Source organism: Salvelinus alpinus, chromosome 17, assembly GCF_045679555.1.
Source record: "Salvelinus alpinus chromosome 17, SLU_Salpinus.1, whole genome shotgun sequence".
NCBI classification, from domain to species: domain Eukaryota; kingdom Metazoa; phylum Chordata; class Actinopteri; order Salmoniformes; family Salmonidae; genus Salvelinus; species Salvelinus alpinus.
The window spans coordinates 24,560,421-24,578,400 of record NC_092102.1 but is presented as its reverse complement, the minus strand read 5'-3'; the positions used below and the strand labels follow the sequence as shown (position 1 = coordinate 24,578,400).

Below are 17,980 nucleotides of genomic sequence, written 5' to 3'. Positions count from 1 at the left end.
GGCGGAGGACTGAGATGCAGGGAGAGCAATCCTCGATTGGAATTTAAAGATTAAGCATAAAAGATCAAGTCCACAGAAAATATTTTAAAAGGATCATAATTAAGGGCCACTTGATTTGCCTTGACTGTCACTACTGAATGTAGTATTTGGTATCGTAATACTCTGGGTCAGAATATCATCAATATCACAATAACCATCCCCAGCTATTATTAACTAGAAACAAAAAACTGTTTTAAGTGAGAAGTAGGTATTGATCTGAAGCCAAAAAGGAAAAGAAATTCACAAGCACCACCATACATACTTCACCCATGCTCTACCAAGGTTTTCCAGCACACAGCTTTGACCTACTACAGTAGGTATGTTAGTCTATTGTATATCAAACAATGTGTAGGCAGGTTGCTTAGGATTCAAACCTTCTCAAAACAGCCTAATTAATACTCAAAGATGCTCCCACAATAAATGTGATTTGTACTGCATACAAGGTAAAGTATTGGATTCTTTAGGCACTACCCACACTAAGACATTATCCCATTTCACTACCTTTTCAAGCTTTCTTTTCAATTATATGAAAGCAAGCTTTGATTTTAAACTTCCAAGACTATCAGGCTTGATTGAGTGAGCCGTTTTGTCTTGTAGTAATTTAATTTCAATAGTAGTAATTTAATTTCACCTCTTAGCAGAATGAGCACAGAGGGGGCTATTTCTGGCTGCCCTCCTGTTAACCCTGTAGGATAAGGGAGTGTGGATAATTGTGTACTCTCCACTGATTTGGCAGGCGGCAGAGTGGGCAGGCCTGGTCTGTTGTCTTGGCACACACTATCAACTGCGGACAATGTGGCTGGATCCTCTGCAAGGCAGCGATGCTTTGAAAAAGCAACAAACTATAAGGGCGAGGCCTTGGATTGACCAATTAATGCGTTACGACAACACCCACTGGTTATGACGTTCAACTCTCATTAACACACAGCTGTGCAAAACATCTGTGTAGCATTCAACATGATTTATTCATGTCAACATAGTGCTATATCAGCCACATACGGTAACTGTATCACTCCAAAAAAAAGAGAACCAACAGGCAAACTTCAAAGAGCATTTAACATCAACATTCTACTTTACATAACAGCCTGCACTTGTGTCCACATCAAGCTGAACCTAGCTCGACAATTGGTTGCAGAGTCGTCGCTCTCATCCAATCGCAAGTCTCACTCCATGCCACACCCGTCTGAAATATTTCAGGGCAAGACACATGTTATTGTTTCACATGAGTCAGTACCCACATGACTGGGGCATGCTGTGCCAGGCAGCACTGTGGCCTGGAGCTTTAGCGCTGGTGCAGACAAAGAGGCCATTTTAGCTGTTTGGATCCTTTTCCAGGGGCCTCATTTAGGCTTGTGACTGTTTGCGGGCTAGGCTCCACAGAAGCAGCCGGAGCATTGTACTTGCTCACATTGTAAATAGACTTATTTTTCTACTGTATTATTGACTGTATGTTTGTTTTACTCCATGTGTAACTGTGTTGTTGTATGTGTCAAACTGCTTTGCTTTATCTTGGCCAGGCCGCAATTGTAAATGAGAACTTGTTCTCAACTTGCCTACCTGGTTAAATAAAGGTGAAATAAATAATACATTTAAAAAAATTGTTGGACTGGTCTTTATTTCGCTCTCCCCTCCTTCACCCCTCTCTGTCACCTCAAAATGCAGCTTGTTTATTTTCATAACCCTGCTGACTTGGTGTTGAAGCATGGTAAACTGGAGGGCATTTTATAAAGAAGGATTCTATGACCTTAGCCAGCTAATTTTGGGGAATATTTTTGAAACAAGTCGGTACAGAACATAAAATACAGTACAACCCTGCTCAATTTTTCTGGCTGAAAGCAACACAAATACAGACCTCTAAAAAAGAAAGAGCATGTCCAGGCAAAGATGATTATGTAAAACAGACAGTAGTAACATACTGTACAGTAGAGAGTGTACTGTACGTCTGTATTGCTCTTTCACATGATGTAAACAGTCTTCAGCCAGAATGAGCCAAGCACTTAAAGGGCTGAAGTTACTGTATTTATGACCAGTTAGAAATCAGGTGTCTCTGAGTACTCACACTCCTTCATCATGCCCATGTCCACGCAGCGTTTGAGCCGGCAGGCCTGGCAGTGGCGCCGGTTGTCCTTGGTGATGGAGCAGCTGCCGTTGAAAGGGCAGGTGAAACTGGCCTTACGCTTCATGCTGCGTCTGGTGGGGGCAGATAGAGACAGAGCTGGCTCACTAGCACATTAAAAGAGGAAGATGCATTAAAACCGTGCTGCTAATATTGCTATTTTACAGGAAATGGAAGGCAGACGGGATTATTACTCAACAGGATTACATTCAGACACAGAAACACACTGTATTAGAAAGCAACACTACCCCCCCTGACAGTAAAAACAAACATTTCATGAGCAGTCACATAGCGTGCCATTCAAACAGAAAAACAGATATACAACCTTGACATACAGCCTCTCAATTGCAGCAAGCACCTGAGGCGCACGCACATAGTTTAGTAAAAGATTAACACACAGATCAGTAGAGTACTAGAGTCCCTCTTGTTCCCCCCCCCCACACACACACAGGGGTTTCAACTGGTGTCTGTTGCCCTTTCTCCCAAATAGTTAACAGATTAAGCATGGCAGACATGAGGACCACTGACTAAGAGTTGTGTTTCATGAGAACATGATGTCTGAGAAAGACACACTCTGGCATTTTCTCCTTCTTTCCTGTCGGCACTTTCTGTAATCCACATACATCGTTTACATTTTCCCAAGCTGCATCAAGTAGTCTTGACGGTATTATGATAATGAAACTATTTGGGGTGCTTTCTGCCCTGCAGTATAACTACTTCAATCACTATGAACTCTGTAGATACAACCCCCATTGGTTTTTAGATGTTAAGATGTTTTCTTGATGTTAAAAAAAAAGAAAAGGGAACGAAGAGAATCGAAGGGAAACAGCTCAGCTTTAAATTCAGCGGGAATTTGTCTATGGCAAACAATTTTCCCTTTACTTGTAAGATATACAGGTGTTGGAAGCACATAGTGTATTTGGAAAGTATTCAGACCCCTTCACATTGTTATGTTACAGCCTTATTTTAAAAATCAATTTCAGAATGAGGCTGAAATGTAACAAGATGTTGAAAAAGGGAAGAGGATATGAATACTTTCCGAATGCACTGTAAGTGTCGATATGACAGCAGTCAAAAATAGTCAATTGTCAGGTCGTGCTTGTGTGCATCTTCATGCAATGGCATCAGTTTGATTTCATTTAGCGGTTATTCCTTGTCCTAACAGTTGACACAATTTTCGTAACTTTCACTTGCTTGAAACACTGACATACCTTTGTCAGTACAGCATAATAGTCTCAGGTTCTCTATTGTCCATGGTGACCCTTCTCCCCTTGCCAACGTAAAGTTCCACAAGCCTCATCACCACATTCTCCGACACTCGCTCACCTGCTGCCCATGGTGGATATTTTCCCAGATTTTAAAAGGTGTTCAGCATGTACAATTACGCACGCTTTCTCAGGATAATATGTGATTGGAATATGTTCCGGGATTCAGCCGATGGCATTGAGGAGTTTACCTCATCAGTCACAGGCTTCACAGTGACTGTATGTACATATCCCAACCAGAAGCCATGGAGTACAGGCAGCACTGAGCTAAAGGCTAGAGCTACTGCTTTCAAGGAGTGAGACACTAATCCAGACACTTATAAGAAATCCTGCTACGCACTCAGACAAACCATCAAACTGGCTAAGTGTCAATACAGGATTAAGATTGAATCCAACTACACCAGCTCTGACGCTCGTCGGATGAGGCAGGGCTTGCAAAATATCCCGGATTATAAAGGGAAACCCAGCCGTGAGCTGCCCAGTGAAGCGACCCTACCAGACGAGCTAAATGCCTTCTGTACTGCCTTTGTAGCAAGCAACACTGAACCAGAACCATTCATGAGAGCACCAGCTGTACCGGACGACTGTGTGATCACGCTCTCCGTAGCCAATGTAAGACCTTTAAAACAGGTTAACATTCACAAGGCCAGATGGATTACCAGGACGCGTACTGGCAAAAGTCTACACTGACATTTTCAATCTCTCACTTACTCAGTCTGTAATAACTACATGTTTCAAGCAGATTACCATAGTCCATGTGGCCAAGAACGGCAAGGTTACCTGCCTAAATGACTACTGCCTCGTAGCATTCACATTTGTAGCCAGGAAATGCTTTGAAAGGCTGGTGATGGCTCACAACACCATCATGCCAGAAATATTGGACCCACTTCAATTTGCATACCGCACCAACAGATCACACAATCTCTATTGTACTCCACACTGCCCACTCGTGACAACAGCACAGCGTTCAACACCATAGTATACACAAAGCTCATCACTAGGCTAAGGACCCTGGAACTGAACACCCCCCTCTGCAACTAGATCCTGGACTTCCTGAAGGACGCCCCCCAGATGGAGAGGGTAGGCAACAACACATCTGTCACACTGACCCTCAACACTGGGGCCCCTCAAGGTTGCGTGCTTAGTCCCCTCCTGTATTCCTGTTCACCCACGACTACACGATTCCAAGACCATCATTAAGTTTGCAGATGACGCGACGCTGGATCACCGACGACGAGACAGCCTATAGGAAGTAGGTCTGGTATTATCCGGCTGTATAGCTAATTATGTTTGCGCTGACTCAGTACATTTATTAGCTAGCTATTAGCGGCTAACAAGATTTATGCCCAACTTGCTTAGAAAATACAGTATAAACCAGCAGTTTGCAGATTTAAGAAACACAGTGTAATTATAGAACACTAGGGGAGTTATATTAAGAAGCAAAGTGAAAACAGCATAGTTGTCAACAACATTGTTGCATGTGCTGCACTGACAACAATTGTGCTCCTTGAGTGACAGGGGGCGGGGTCTGTGTGAAAAGTGGCAGAGACACACAGCGAGAGACCGAGAGAGAGAGAGACGCAGAGAGAGAAAGTAGCAAAGTAAACTATGAAAATGGACGGCGTATCACATATTAACAAACCAAACATTCAAATACAGTTATAAAGGTAAAGTAAAAACCGAACCCGTCCGTGCATCAATACCGGCCTTTGGTAAAATGCTGCCGTACCAGGCGGTGTCAGAGGAAGGCCCTACAAATTGTCAAAGACTCCAGCCACTCAAGTTATAGACTGTTCTCTCTGCAAGCAGTACCGGAGCACAAAGTCTGGGAACAAAAGGCTCCTTAAGAGCTTCTACCCCAAGTCATAAGACTGCTGAACAGTTAATCAAATGGCTACTCAGAATATTTGCATTGACCCCTTTTTGCATTGACCCCTTTTATTATGTTTTTGCACCGACTCTCTTGCACAGGCTCGATGTACACTCACTGAACTCTAACCACACACGATACACTCCCCCACACACGCTGTTTGTTAATCATCTCTGCATATAGTCACTTTACCCCTACATATTGCCTCAATTACATCGACTAACCCGTACCCTTGCACTTTGACTATGTACCGTTACCTCTTGTATATAGCCTTATTGTATTATGTGACCATTTTTCCCTTTAGTTTATTTAGCACATTTTTCTTACTTTTTTTTTAACTGCATTGTTGGTTAAGCAAGCATTTCACGGTAAGGTTGTATTTGGTGCATGTGACACATAAAATGTTACTTGTATCCTACTCTAAGTAGGCCAGAGTAGATTGATAAAACTGCTTTGATGGACTGATTTAGGGTACATATCATTTTAAGATTACAATTAGAATGGATCAATACAATATCATTTTAAAAAATGATTTAACCTTTAACTAGGCAAGTCAGTTAAGAACAAATTATTACTTACAATGACAGCCTAACCCGGCCAAACCCTCCCCTAACCTGGACGACGCTGGGCCAATTGTGCGCCGCCCTATGGAAATCCCGATCACGGCCGGTTGTGATACAGCCCGGGATCGAACCAGGGTCTGTAGTGACGCCTCAGACCACTGTGCCACTCGGGAGCCATGGCCCTTCCTGTTCTTCATTCACAATTAATGATTTGATACTTCACTTCATTTATTTAATCTGTTATATGCCCACCTAAAACTGGTTATAACTCCAGTTCTGCTTGTGATATTAAGATCAACACCGACAGTGTTAAATACACGTATTCAGGAAACGTCAAGAATGGAGGGGGGCATGACTTAAATGGCAGACTTTTCTTCAAAATCATGAGCAGTGAAAATGACTGCTTTAGCGGTTCTAGTGTTAAACAAAAATACATGATCTTGTTCCTGCTCAAAAACACCAGCTTACACAATCTTTAAAAAGATAAAGGATTTCAGATAATAGGCTTCCATGTGGACAAGCAGCATTAGTGGAGTTGTTTTGAGTTGGCTCTCAGGCTGTCAGAGTATCAATCACTTGTCAATTATTTGTGTGCCGTTTTCAAAACTGGCTAATAGGCTACCTTTTTAATCTCTGGATAATGTGGTCTGTCCTCCTACGCGTGGGAAGTATAGAGCCTTAAAAAGGGGCATGATTGCTACATTCACTTTCGGCATATAAATGAATCAATCATAGATAGACATACATACACCCACTGATTCTTGACGAACATAACTTATAAATGCCTCATGAGCTTGCTTCAAATTTTGCACACAATAACAACCCAAAGTATAGCTATTTTTGGGGTTTTGTTTGTAAACGATGCAATTGTAAACAAACACTGTACGGCCTCAAAACATGGTTAAAACTATAATGTTGATATAATGAAAGGTCAGAACTTGCATCGATAGCTCGGCCTATGGAAATTTGAAAGTGGTTACATTTCTCCAGCCACATCCCTCAGCTAATTATCAAAACGGTGTGAATTGTTTCAACTGTATAAGCCCTGGAGCCCGACAAGCTTCTTCACTACATCATGTTCATCAGGCCAAAACAGTGGACAATTTGCATTTCTTATTAGACAAGTCCAGGTAGTCCCTCCCCGTGTTCATCTGTTTGGTGCATAATGAACACAACCCTAGACCACCCTTCCTGTTCCACCATTCCTAGTATGCCCTGTCCTGGTCAGTACCCACCTGAAGAAACCCTTGCAGCCCTCGCAGGTCATGGCGTTGAAGTGGAAGCCGGTGGCCTTGTCGCCGCAGACGCCGCAGATGCGCGGCATGTTGCGGTTGAACTCATCCGGCCCGACCACTGAGGTGCTCACTGCCATGGGCTCCATCACTGCAACGAGAGAGGAGAGAGAGTAGTTGGTGATCAGTGGTCTGGCGCAGGTCTTTGTCCTTCCCATGTGTAGCAGACAGGTTGCATTTCTTGCATCTAATTTTATAGGGACAGGTGTTGGGGAAATTAGCATAAGACAAAAAGAACACCCCCATGATTCTGCCTGTTATTGGCTATGTAATGAGTCAACACGAACACACCATCTGGCCCTGTCAATGAAAAAAACAACAGTGAAGTAATGCACACCAGAGGTAACACGCCTAAAGCCTTTTCAATCTCACTCTGCCTCTCATTTCATTTGACAGCTAAAGACCCTCTGGCATTATCTGGACAGACCAGAGCAGAATAAATGATATCCTAGTAGCAGCAATTGAAATTAAGTACTGAAGTCAGGAGTATTTTTGGGTTGCCCAAAGATTATGATCACTTGCCCAAAAATGTTCTATTACTGCCTTTCACCTACACGTACAGTGCATTCAGACACCTTGACTTTCCACACATTTTGTTATGTTACAGCCTTATTCTAAAATGGATTACATCATTTTTTCCCCTTCACCAATCTGCACACAATACCCCATAATGACAAAGCAAAAACAGATTTTTTATATATTAAAAAAACTGAAATATCACATTTACATAAGTATTCAGACCCTTAACACTCAGTACTTTGTTGAAGCACCTTGGAAGTGATTACAGCCTTGAGTCTTCTTGGGTATGACTTGGCACACCTGTATTTGGGGAGTTTCTCCCATTTTTTTCTGCAGATCCTCTCAAGCTCTGTCAGATTGGATGGGGAGCATTGCTGCACAGCTATTTTCAGGACTCTCCAGAGATGTTTGATCGGGCTCTGGCTGAGCCACTCAAGGGCATTGAGACGTGTCACGAAGCCACTCCCGCGTTCTCAACCATCTTCATGAGGTAGTCACCTGGAATGCATTTCAATTAAACAGGTGTGCCTGGTTAAAAGTTAATTTGTGGAATTTCTTTCCTTAACTTCTCTAGGATAGGGGGCAGTATTTACACGTTTGGATGAAAAGCGTGCCCAGAGTAAACTCCCTCCTACTCATGCCCAGATGCTAATATATGCATATTATTAGATTTGGATAGAAAACACTCTGAAGTTTCTAAAACTGTTTGAATCATGTCTGACTATAACAGAACTTATTTGGCAGGCAAAACCCAGAGGACAAACCGTTCAGATTTTTTTTTTTTTTTTTTTGAGGTCACTCTTTTCAATGGGTTTTCATTGGGAATCCAGATTTCTAAGGGACCTTCCTGCAGTTCCTATCGCTTCCACTGGATGTCAACAGTCTTTACAAATTGGTTGAGGTTTTTCCTTTGAGAAATGAAGAAGTAGCCATGTTCAGAATGAGGCTCTAGTGAAGTGTACTGTTTGTTAGAGGCGCGTGACCAGAAAGCATGCTACACATTGTTTTCCTCCGGTATTGAACAAAGATCATCCCGTCTTCAAATGTATCGATTATTTATGTTAAAAAAATACCTAAAGTTGTATTACAAAGTAGTTTGAAATGTTTGGACAAAGCTTACAGGTAACTTTTGAGATATTTTGTAGTCACTTTGTGCAAGTTGGAACCGGTGTTTTTCTGGATCAAATACGCCAAATAATTGGACATTCTGGATATATATAGACGGAATTAATCTTACAAAAAGGACCATTTGTGATGTTTATGGGACATATTGGAGTGCCAACAGAAGAAGCCCGTCAAAAGGTAAGGCATGAATTATATCTTTATTTCTGCATTTTGTGTCGCGCCGGGAGGGTTGAAATATGATGGTCTGTGTTTGTTTGCTATCCTCAGATAATAGCATTGTTTGCATTCGCCGTAAAGCATTTTTGAAATCTGACACGTTGGCTGGATTCACAACAAGTGTAGCTTTAATTTGGTATATTGAATGTGTGATTTCATGAAAGTTGAATTTTTATAGTCATTTATTTGAATTTGGCGCTCTGCATTTTCACTGGATGTTGGCCAGGTGGGACGCTACCGTCCCACATATCCCAGAGAGGTTAATGAGTTTGAGCCAATCAGTTGTGTTGTGACAAGGTAGGGGTAGTATACAGAAGATAGCCTTATTTGGTAAAAGACCAAGTCCATATTATGGCAAGAACAGCTCAAATAAGCAAAGAGAAATGACAGTCCATCATTACTAAGACGTGAAGGTCAGTCAATACAGACAATCTCAAGAACTTTTACATTTTCTTCAAGTGCAGTGGCAAAAACCATCAAGCGCTATGATGAAACTGGCTCTCATGAGGACCGCCACAGGAAAGTAAGACCCAGAGTTACCTCTGCTGCAGAGGATAAGTTCATTAGAGTTACCAGCCTCAGAAATAGCAGTCCAAATAAATGCATGGCCTTCATGGTCAAATTGCTTCAAAGACACCACTACTAAAGGACCCCAAGTGTTTCTTGCTTGGGCCAAGAAACACAAGCAATGGACATTAGACCGGTGGAAATCTGTCCAAATTTGAGATTTTTGGTTCCAACCGCCGTGTCTTTGTGAAACGCAGAGTAGGTGAACGGATGATCTCCGCATGTGTAGTTCCCACCGTGAAGCATGGAGTTGGTGGTGTGATGATGTGGGGCTCTTTTGCTGGTGACACGGTCTGATTTATTTAGATTTCAAGGCACACTTAACCTCTTTGGGCTAGGGGGGCAGTATTTTGACATCCGGATGAAAAGCGTGCCCAAAGTAGTCTGCCTGTTACTCAGGCCCAGAAGCTAGGAAATGCATATAATAGAAAGAGTTTCAGGCTGGTTTTTGGGAAAATGAGCCAGAAGTTGGTTTTTCTAAGTTGAGCCCATTTTGGCTGTAGAGTTTCCATGCACGTGAAGGAAAGCGCATTCTTTGATATTTATCTCCGGTCATGAACATACTGTTCGCCGACTTAATTTGCATCATTTATTTACGTATTAGGGTACCTAAGGTTTGATTATAAACGTTGTTTGACTTGTTTGGATAAGTTTATTGGTAACGTTTGGGATTAATTTTGCATGCAGCGCCAGCTAAACAGAGTTTTTATGGATATAAAGGACTTTATCGAACAAAAGGACCATTTGTGATGTAACTGGGACCTTTTGGAGTGCCAACAGAAGAAAATCTTCAAAGGTAAGGCATTTATGATATCACTATTTCTGACTTTCGTGTCACACCTGCCTGGTTCAACAAAAAAAAAATCATGGTTTTGTATGCGGGGCGCTGTCCTCAGATAAATGCTTTCGCCGTAAAACCTTTTTGAAATCTGACACAGCGGCTGGATTAACCTCTAGGGTACGTGAGACGGTAGCGTCCCACCTCTTCAACAGCCAGTGAAACTGCAGGGCGCCAAATTCAAATACAGAAATACTCATTATAAAAATTCAGAAAACAAAACAATTTTACATAGGTTTAAAGATTAACTTCTTGTGAATCCAACCACGGTGTCAGATTTAAAAAATGCTTTACGGCGAAAGCATACCTTACGATTATTTGAGAACAGCCCAGCAGACAAATCATTGCAAACAGTAACCAGCCAAGTAGAAGAGTTACACAAGTCAGAAAGAGATAAATTGAATCCCTTACCTTTGATGATCTTCATATGGTTGCACTCAGCAGACATTCATTTACTCAATAAATGTTCCTTTTGTTCGATAAAGTCTCTTTATATCCAAAAACCTTAGTTTTGTTCGCGCGTTTTCTTCAGTAATCTACAGGCTCAAACGCAGGCACAACAGGCAGACAAAAAATCCTAATTGTATCCGGAAAGTTCATAGAAACATGTCAAACGATGTTTATATTCAATCCTCAGGTTGTTTTTAGCCTAAATAATCGATAATATTTTAACCGGACAATAACGTCGTCAATATAAAAGGTAAACATGAAAGGCACTCTCGGTCGCGCGCATGAAAAATCTCTATGACACGTCAGGGTCCACTCATTGACTGCTCTTACTCCCTCATTTTTCAGAATACAAGCCTGAAACAATTTCCAAAAGACTGTTGACATCTAGTGGAAGGCAAAGGAACTGAAATTTGAGTCTAAGTCAATGGATACTGCAATGGCATTGAATAGAAAACTACAAAACCAAAGAAAATCCTACTTCCTGAATGGATTTTTCTCAGGTTTTCGCCTGCCAAATCAGTTCTGTTATACTCACAGACACTATTTTAACAGTTTTGGAAACGCTAGTGTTTTCTATCCAAATCTACCAGTTATATGCATATCATATCTTCTGGGCCCGAGAAGCAGGCAGTTTAATTTGGGCATGCTTCTCATCCAAAATTCCGAATGCTGCCCCCTACCCTAGAGAAGTTAACAAGAAGTTAAGCTTCATTTTGATGTATTACACATGTATTTTCATGAATGTTAAATATATATATTTCTGTAGTTTGAATTTCGCGCTCTGCAATTTCACCAGATGTTGTCGAGGTGGATCGCTAGCGGAACACCTGCGCTAGAAAGGTTAACCAGCATGGCTAACACAGCATTCTGCAGCGATACACCATCCCATCTGGTTTGCACATAGTGGGACTATCATTTATTTTTCAACAGAACAATGACCCAACACACCTCCAGGCTGTGTGTATAGGCTATTTGACCAAGAAGGAGAGTGATGGAATGCTGCATCAGATGACCTGGGCTCCACAATCCCCCGACCTCAAACCAATTGAGATGGTTTTGGATGAGTTGGACTGCAGAGTGAAGGAAAAGCAGCCAACAAGAGTTCAGCATACAGTATGTGGGAACTCTTTCAAGACTGTTGTAAAAGCATTCCAGGGGAAGCCGGTTGAGAACGCCAAGAATGTGCAAAGCTGTTATCAAGGCAAATGGTGGCTACTTTGAAGAATCTCAAATATATTTTGATTTGTTTAACACTTTGTCTACTACATGATTCCATGTGTTATTTTCTAGTTTATGTATTCATTATTATTCTACAATGTAGAAAAGTTAAAATAAAAACCCTTGAATGAGTAGGTCAATCAAATGTATTTATAAAGCCCTTTTTACATCAGCCGATGTCAAAGTGCTATACAGTAACCTAGCCTAAAACCCCAAACAGCAAGCAATGCAGATGAAGAAGAACGGTGGCTAGGAGAAACTGTCTAGAAAGGCCAGACCTAGGAAGAAACCTAGAGAGGAACCAGGCAATGAGGGGTGGCCAGTCCTCTTCTGGCTGTGCCGGGTTGAGAACAGTACATTGCCAAGATGTTCAAACGTGCATAGATGACCAGCAGGGTCAAATAATAATAATCATCACGGTGGTTGTAGAGGGTGCAACAGGTCAGCACCTCAGGAGTAAATGTCACTTGGCTTTTCATAGCCGAGCATTCAGAGTTTGAGACAGCAGGTGCGGTAGAGAGAGAGAGTTGAAAACAGCATGTCCGGTGAACAGGTCAGGGTTCCATAGCTGCAGGCAGAACAGTTGAAACTGGAGCAGCAGCACGACCAAGTGGACTGGGGACAGCAAGGAGTAATCAGGCCAGATAGTCCTGAGGCATGGTCCCAGGGCTCAGGTCCTCCGGGAGGGGAGGGTGAGGGACAGAGAGAATTAAGGGAGCGTACTTAAATTCACACAGGACACAGGAGAAATACTCCAGATATAACAAACTGACCCTAGCCCCCCAACACAAACTACTGCAGCATAAATACTGGAGGCTTAGACAGGAGGGGTCAGGAGACACGGTCCAAACTTTTGGCTGGTACTGTGTGTATATATACATTTTAGGGGATTCAATAATACCGATGTGGGGTGTTGATTGATAGACATAGCTAAATCCAAATCAGAACTACCACAGGCCATAACATTATTCATCATTGTACTAGAGAAACCAACAAGGTTTAGCCAAGATTTGAATAATTGAACAGCTGTTATCCATTTCTGCTGACAAAGGCACTGGTTGGTTGGAGCATTCAGTGTGTTCGTCCATGGTTCACGACAGGGCAAGAGCAGAAAAACAGAAAACAAGTTGTTTTTCCATTAATAGTGATGATTGCACGCTTAGCAAGAAGCTGAAAACAATGTATACAGACAAGGGAGCCTCCATTTCTGGAAGCAAACATCAGGTTGTTGCTTGACTGGCAAAGAGTTGCATAAAGACCCATGCCTAATAAAAGGCCAGGCTGCTCCAACGCTAGACTAGTTGCACATTGCCAGTCTCACGTCATTGTGCCAATCACTGAAACATGGGCTTCTGATCACCATCACACCCCAAACAGAGACCTAAATGGAAACTAGGACTAACATTCCTAATTGTGCAGTAGTGAGCGTGCACTTTCAACATCTGTTGTATTTTTGTTTGCCTTGTAGCTTGGTCTAATGTTAATTTTGACAAGGATAGAACCAGTTTTCCCATAAAACAATTCTCTTTGAACTCTCCACAACATGGGGCTAATCGCTTTCTTTCTAAACATGATCCACCCACCAACAATGCTGTGCATTGAACACAAATCTCAGACCGGTCAATACCATTTAGGCATTGAGCAGATGCTAACAAGACCCAATAAATAGACAGCTTTATCAACACGTGAAGCAACAATGCATGCTGTGCAAGTTTCACTGGATGGAAGCGCCTATGTAAAACAATGGAACAAGTACACTAAAGCTACAGTATTAAGCTACAGGAGTTTCATATGATCTACCCAGGTCAGGAGATTGTGTGAAACAAGGATCCGCCACCCTTGCTTTGACTGCATCCATGTCCTCGTCTTGTCAGACACACCCCCTACACTAAAGTGCTGTGACCGTCTTGTCTTTGTGAGTTCCTGCCATTACAAATCTGATGTTCCAACACAGACATATGACAGTAAACTGCGTGCCTGGAGTCTCACTCAGAGAATGAAAAGGCTGGTTGCATGTTACGTTGCTGTGCAATAGACCTTGCTACTCAGTGCCTCAGGCATAACTAATAATCAGAATTATTCATTTTGCCACCAGTCACTACACTGAAAGTGCAGGTTGTTCCCATTGTCTGTCCCTCCAGACCTGAGAAACATCAACCAACCACAGTAGCCTCCACAGAACAGCACAGCTACAGGACATCAAACGAAAGGGAAGAAAGTGCTGACGTTATCGAACCGGACACTCACACAGAGCAAACGACCCAGAAACCATTAAGATGGTTGAGCCGTAGGAGAGGGGGCAATGTGAGCCGCGTTAAGTTACTGACGATGTGCCTGTGAGCCATCGCTAAGTCGGGAACATTCCCCTCCATTTCTTTCCACACAAAAAGGACTGATTGTTTGGTACAAACATTTGCTTGCTAGATTAAAATCGCTAACCCCTTCTAATACTATGCTTTGTATCATGTAAAGAACAAACGCCAGAGTCTAGTAATAATTTATTTAGAAAAAATTTAGAAAAAGCCTTCGTATTTAACTTACTGGAGCAATTAGCGTTAAGTGCCTTGCTCAAGGGTACATACATTTTTTTTATCATCTAGTCAGTTCGGAGATACAAACCAGAAACCTTTCGGTTACTGGCCGCGAACAATTCCACAGATTTAGATACAGGTTACGCGCCTTTATGTAATTGGTTTATCCCGGTTAAGGGGTGTTTCATTGTTTATCTATAACGTTAGGCTAATGTTCATGCTAATGTCTTTGTTTGCATTAAATGGCCAATGCAGCCATTTTTATATCAATATCAAATAATTTATTGGTAACAATTAAGTATCTTACTGTAATAGCTGTCCATTAAAATGGACAAAAATAGATTTTTAGCAAAAAACTCAAGTAAGAATTTTGCTATGACTGTCTGGGAGTGGTCTGAGTGGGGAGGGGAAAACTAGCTGTTATTGGCAGAGAGGTTTGGATGTCTGTTATTGGTCTATAAACCAATTTACCACCTGGTGATGTCACCAGCCAAGCCGAAACTCCTTCCCATGCAAACAGGCTTATTAGAAGGTCCTGTGTAGATTGACTGCACCGTTAACGCATTTCAATTGTTCAATCACGTCACCATTCAAGTGTGCCATCATTGTCAATGAGAATGTGCATGGTTTCTGCCAGGGTGGGGCAGGTCCTTACAGGATCCTCGGTCTCCCCATTCAGGTAACAGGCTGTTAACTACTATAGCTCTGCCATTGTGACGTTTTGCCTTATTCCTTGTGTCAAGGTCATCTTGCTGTAAAACAAGTAAGTGTGTTTTTCCGGCCACCCAATAGGCCACCCAATAGAAAGTACAGGATTTCCGGAAGTTTCACAAAGACCTTTAAAAAGCTCCAGGCATACAATACTCACAGCGCCAAATAGATTTCTAAGGGGGTGACCCGGAGGGACCGTGCCAGTCAGCCAATTTGTGGTCCGAACTCATGCTTGACGCTTTTCGGGCGCCATGCAACAATGTGACCCTAGCGGACATAAAGGTAATGGCGGACTGAACGAAGTTATGTAGAGCACCTCAAGATAAAACGTAATATTCAATATCGGCAAGTTAGATTAAAATATTAGCACTACATAATCTGGTGGGTGATAACCTTCAATCTGGATAATAACACAAAACAAATCTTAAGACTAGAGACATTTATCGATAAATATTACGAAAACAAGCAACACCCAAACATGACGGAGAGTAAGACAGGGGAACCGATTTCAAAACGGAAACGTGACTCTTCTACAGACACAGACGATTTAATATTTTCACCACCGGGAATGGTAAAGGTCGAAACCGATCTGTTAAAATCAATAAATGACAAACTGGGTATACTTGAATTAGTTAGTAAGGATATAAAAAAGTTGTAAGGCAAGCCTAGAGATGAGTGATGAAAAAGCTGCGACATTGGAGAAGGAAACACACAAGCTAAAAGGGACAGTCAATAAGATTGAAACCGAAATGAATGAAATTAGAAAGGAGAAAGAACACCGTTCTGAGGGAAGCCTTACTGGACATACAAACTAGATCAATGAGAGAGAATCTGGTACTTACAGGTATCCAGGAGAAAGAAGGGGAAGTTCCTGAATCTGTAGTTAGAGAGTTCCTCCTTACAGCGCTTCAGATCCCACGCGAAGTTATCGACAAAATCCAACTTTAACGTGTACACCGCTTCGGACAGAGAGGCCAAAGGTATGAACGCCCAATCGTTGCCAAATTTGCTTCATTTAAAGATAAAATAATGGTTAAAAGCCTGGTTAAAAGACTTGCTGGGACCAGAATTAGCATGAATGATCAGTTTCCGAAGGAAATTGCAGAACGGCGCAAAGTTCTGTATCCAATTTTCAAAGAAAATAGATTAAAAGCGAAATGAGTAGCTCTCGTCGTTGATAAACGATATATTGATAACCAGTTGTTCAGAGACACAAAGACTACTCCATGGTTATCATAGATGAGGAAAATAAACACAATTCTATCCCGGTTATGGATTGTAACAATACAATAAAAAATATAGTTTTTCTATATATCTTCACATATAACTAATTGAACACACAAGCACTAATTCAACATAGTGAAGGTAAAAACTAAGAAAAACAGAAGGTACAGTATGTGTGGATGGTGTGGTGTGTGTTTATTTTTATTTGTTATGTTTGGAAAGTTGAGTGAGTGAGTAATGATATGGTTGCATATCCCAGAGCCAATGTATTGCTGTGAGCCGGGGTATGAGAGGGCTTTCAATGTTGTTCAGATGATGGAAATACTTTTATAATGAATTATACGTCTTATTTATGTATTGTCCTATCATGGTGGAACAGTTTTAAAATAAATGATACATTTGATTTGTTATTGTCCTATCATGGGGAACTACATTTTTTAAATAAATTATATCTAATTATTTATTTATGATCCTATTTTAATGGTACGGTCCATGACCCTATACCCTAGACACCCACCTGAATGACCCAGATACTAAGGAGAAGTCCCTAACTGTTTTATGTGCCTGCTGTAAGCGGTCTGTATGCAGCCAAAATGAGGTCAGAGACCAAGAGCAGCACTGCCCCCTCAAGATTCTGAGCCTGCTTGGCAGGGTTGGTCCTGCAAAGCCAAAGCCCCCTAAAGGGAGAGCATACTACACAAGGAAATTCTCAAAGCTGCTAATGAGAACCTTGACGACCTTGTACCTAGCCGGTGGGGATTCCGGTGGGGTGCCCCCACCCAGGCAGTGGCAGTGCTGGCAACACTAGCTGCAGTAACCCATGGGGAGGGGGTAACACTCTGACATTCAGAGAGATGGTATATTATTGTGACCCTGGTGGCACAAAATCAAAGTCGGACTGCATGGAATATTGGGAATATGGTCAATACGGGTGACCGCATTGTGGGTGTTTCAGGAAGAAGGTGTACATTTGACCTCCATCATCTAGGATGTGACAATGGTAAATAAAATCTCTCAATTTTTGCCTATTTTTTGCGCGGTCTTGCAGGCCTTCTCATGCAGCTGCAAGTGCATTTGTAAATCAAGACCTATCTTGAGTTGGGCTCTGGGTTGGTGCAATTGTTGAGTAAGTGAGCTTATGGTTGTGTGGGGGTATGGGTTGAGTGTGTGTGGGTGTATGTGTGTATCCCACAACTGTTGCGAAGGAGCAAAATATGTTAGAGGATGATCCACAGCTATATATAATACAAATCGAGGGGAGGGCGATGGAAATGCATTTGGCAGTTAATCTACTTCAATTCGGTAAATGGCACTGTGTGCTCTTTTCAAAGGATGGATCCCAGTCGGATCAGGGCTATGGGATCGGGGGTGGTCTGCCGGGCATTTAGATGACAACCCAACTTGGGATGAGGGCTTTTAGCAGGTGGAATAGTAGG

General features: G+C 42.0%; 1 protein-coding gene across 7 annotated transcripts in view; it reads right to left on the bottom strand.

Annotated features, from left to right (window-relative positions):
- The window catches only part of LOC139542576 (vitamin D3 receptor A-like), a 125,162-nt gene that overhangs the window by 24,571 nt on the left and 82,611 nt on the right, over positions 1-17,980 (bottom strand). For 5 of the 7 annotated variants that reach the window (XM_071348173.1, XM_071348172.1, XM_071348176.1 and 2 more), the window contains 2 exons: positions 7,089-7,236; positions 2,099-2,229 (listed from right to left, as the gene is read on the bottom strand). In XM_071348173.1, coding sequence (XP_071204274.1) covers positions 2,099-2,229; positions 7,089-7,236 — 279 coding nt within the window. Of the gene's footprint in view, positions 1-2,098; positions 2,230-7,088; positions 7,237-7,915; positions 8,294-17,980 lie in introns of those variants that run through there. The other 2 variants (XM_071348177.1, XM_071348170.1) reach the window with 2 other exon arrangements.